Source organism: Pseudoliparis swirei, unplaced genomic scaffold (assembly GCF_029220125.1).
Source record: "Pseudoliparis swirei isolate HS2019 ecotype Mariana Trench unplaced genomic scaffold, NWPU_hadal_v1 hadal_37, whole genome shotgun sequence".
Classification (NCBI taxonomy): domain Eukaryota; kingdom Metazoa; phylum Chordata; class Actinopteri; order Perciformes; family Liparidae; genus Pseudoliparis; species Pseudoliparis swirei.
The window spans coordinates 107,237-110,239 of NW_026613273.1; the positions used below are offsets into that span (position 1 = coordinate 107,237).

Sequence of the window (3,003 nt, forward strand, 5' to 3'; positions counted from 1 at the left end):
GTGGCTATCCAACATTCTTACACAACTTTTTCCTTTGTAAATTCTTTTCTTCATGCCTAAATCATGTGGGCAATTTGTTGATGTAAGTTGAGAATACACAGTACGTATGTTTACACTCTCTTGAATTGTTTTCTCGAGATGCAGTCTGTAAAATATTATTAGTGGAACGCCTCGAAATTTGTATTCCTGTGTACCTCACACTAAAAGCAAAGTGACTAATGAATACATGTAACAATTTGGCCAATTACACATCACTGAATTATGTAAACCTCAAGGAACCACCAAACATTTGAAAATAGGTCGGTGCAAACATTAAGTATGGATTACTCCTCACGGGGTTTCTGGAGATATTTGATTACTATGCATTGAACTGATTTCTCTACTAATTAGTTGCTCTTTCTTTTAAGTATCTCTTCCTTTTATTCCAAATTTAAAAAAACAAGAAACAACTAAACAATCCTATGTTATCACATGGTACACCATTATTTAATAGGATACAATCATATGGCGTAGTATAACCCATTTATCATTGAGTAATACTTCTCTTATACATGAACACAAAATGCTACATTTACTTCTACCTACCCACTACAGATTTTGTTAAAATGTATCTAAAAACTTACAAACTGCATCTCCAATCATATTGTGAATATTGACAATTGAATGAATCTTTAAAAGTTTTAAATGATAGAATAACATGTGTTGTGCTTGTGAATGCATTGGTGTTTGTGACAGTTGATGAGTTACTTAACAGTTTGCTTTAAGTATATGCAATATGCAGAAACAAATCAGAATGCATATACTTGATGGCAGTGGATATGTTTCATGGCAACATCACTTTGAATGTTCCCTATAATAATACCTGTTTGAGATCACATTTTCATGATGAATAAATATTACTTTTTTTTAACTTCTTCTTAAAAATAAGGAGTGCCCATGTCAGCAGAACATCTACTTTTTTCATAAATGGGCTAGTATTAAAGGTAATGCAGATAGAGGGAAATACAAAACTCTATTCTCATTTCAAAACTGATGTTCAACACTTCATAAATAATCTGCAAAGCACATAGAGAAACAGAGAAACACTACTACAGTGTAAAAAAAGTGGTAATTCAAAGCCTTTTTTGTTGTTATTAATTGTTGTGTTGGCCCAGCTCTATGTTACAAATACAGATAGTGAGAGTTTATGGTTTTACAAGCGGCACTGAACAATTTACATTCCATAGCACGCCAAGTGGAAATTATTAAAATTACCAATTAGTGGCAAACTATAAAAAAGACTAAACATGTTCCAATCTTGTTGTTTAATACATATAGGTTGTTAATTGATCCAAGTTCCAACATATATAGTTTTATTGTTATAGCTGTTTAACTTACTGCACCTTCAATACTAAGTCATTTCTACAAAGACAGTTCATGGAGTTTAAAAAAACACGAGGGATATTTATCAAGATTGTCAATTGGAACAATGATGAATGGCTTATGGTGGGGAAATAAACACATCTATAGAAAGGTTGGAACAGAAAGTCCAGTAGAACAAATAGAAGTCACATTGCAACAGTTGCTGTCTAATGTGTCACATTTGAGTCCCAATATTATATATTAGTCTGTACTTTTTATTTAAAAAAATATTTTACACTTAGAGATTTTTGTGTTCCAAATTTGTTTTTATTGTAGTATAAGGTATGTATTAAATAAATTTGACCTGGTCTCCTGTTCTTCTGGTGAATCCGGATGAAGGTATGACATCTTATGTATCTAGTATTTCACAAAGGGTGAGCATTCAGGTGACGTTGCTCTGCCATCCATAAAGTTTAAACTGAAAGACGTTATAGTTGGATAACTTTTTCTTGGACACAGAGCTGCTGTTACGACAGAATAGTTTGAACTTATTGAATAAAAAGTAAATAAGCCATCAAGAAACCAGTAAAAAGCAATAACATTCATTTCTTGGTCGTGATTTTTTAGTTCATGATATGCACACTTTCGGATATTTGGTTTTCACATGGAACTACCAACAGTTGACTTTATATAATTATGTGTCAAATATTATAACAAATAACCTGGGAAATGCATCCAATCAGTCGTGATTAACCTGACTGTTCTTTTCACCCAATTATTTCTCTTTAATTCAGTTCTTACAAACCGGCTAATCGTCACTGTTCGAGGTGGCACAACAAACAAACTGCTTGTTTGTATTATCTGATTGAAAGTTAACTTTAAGATGAAAATCACTTTAACCTCCGGAACAGCTCTGCATCTGAGAATGGTTGTAGAACTATAACTACAATGTTCTGTAAATAAAGCAATAGGTTTAAGATGATTGGAGAGCCATTGTCTTTTTCCATTATGATAGCAATCTGCAGTTTGGATAATCCCTTTATTTGATTTGGGTTCATTTAACTGCATATGCAAAAGTATTTTTCTAATTATAGAAGTTATCCTCCTGATAAATGAAGGAATGATAACTATAGTACATTTTGACTACACTGCTGAATACTATTTCATAATTATTTGTGTATCATAGCAAATACAGTTTACGAGTTGAATATTGTTCTTTCCCTTCAAAGTTTTTAAAAGGATATTGAGTAAAAGTCAATTATACTTGAATTGAAAGCAAATTTAACTTAATGTGTCTGGCTCATCCTCTTAAGCCTTTTGAAATATATAATATAAGCCACTTTTACTTTGATTTTGAAGTAAAAAATGTATATAAGTTTATTCCCATTGATTTGGAGTTACCTGTTTTGATGTTTTTTCCAGATTTGTTTATTTTAGTGTATTTCATTAAATTCCCCATGCTGGCCTCTAACATGACTGCCTGTCTGTCTCCAACCCCAGGAGCTGAGTTAGTCATCCCAGTACTTCAGGATCCATTAGTGCACCCCTCTGTAGCTCCTCGTGCACCCTTCATTCCCACTCTCTCAACACACCACTCACCATTGTTGAGACCACCAAAGATTCCTTGTCCAAGGCCACTGAGGCGGGGGTACCTTGCTTGTC

The 3,003-nt window shown here is 33.1% G+C and overlaps 1 protein-coding gene across 1 annotated transcript in view; it reads left to right on the forward strand.

Moving 5' to 3' along the window:
* LOC130191320 (neurexin-3a-like) overlaps positions 1-2,996 on the forward strand; it is a gene marked incomplete at its 3' end in the record, with an annotated part of 73,334 nt that extends 70,338 nt beyond the window's left edge. The window contains 2 exon segments of the mRNA XM_056411014.1: positions 2,842-2,916; positions 2,919-2,996. Coding sequence (XP_056266989.1) covers positions 2,842-2,916; positions 2,919-2,996 — 153 coding nt within the window.
* Positions 2,997-3,003: the final 7 nt, after the last annotated feature.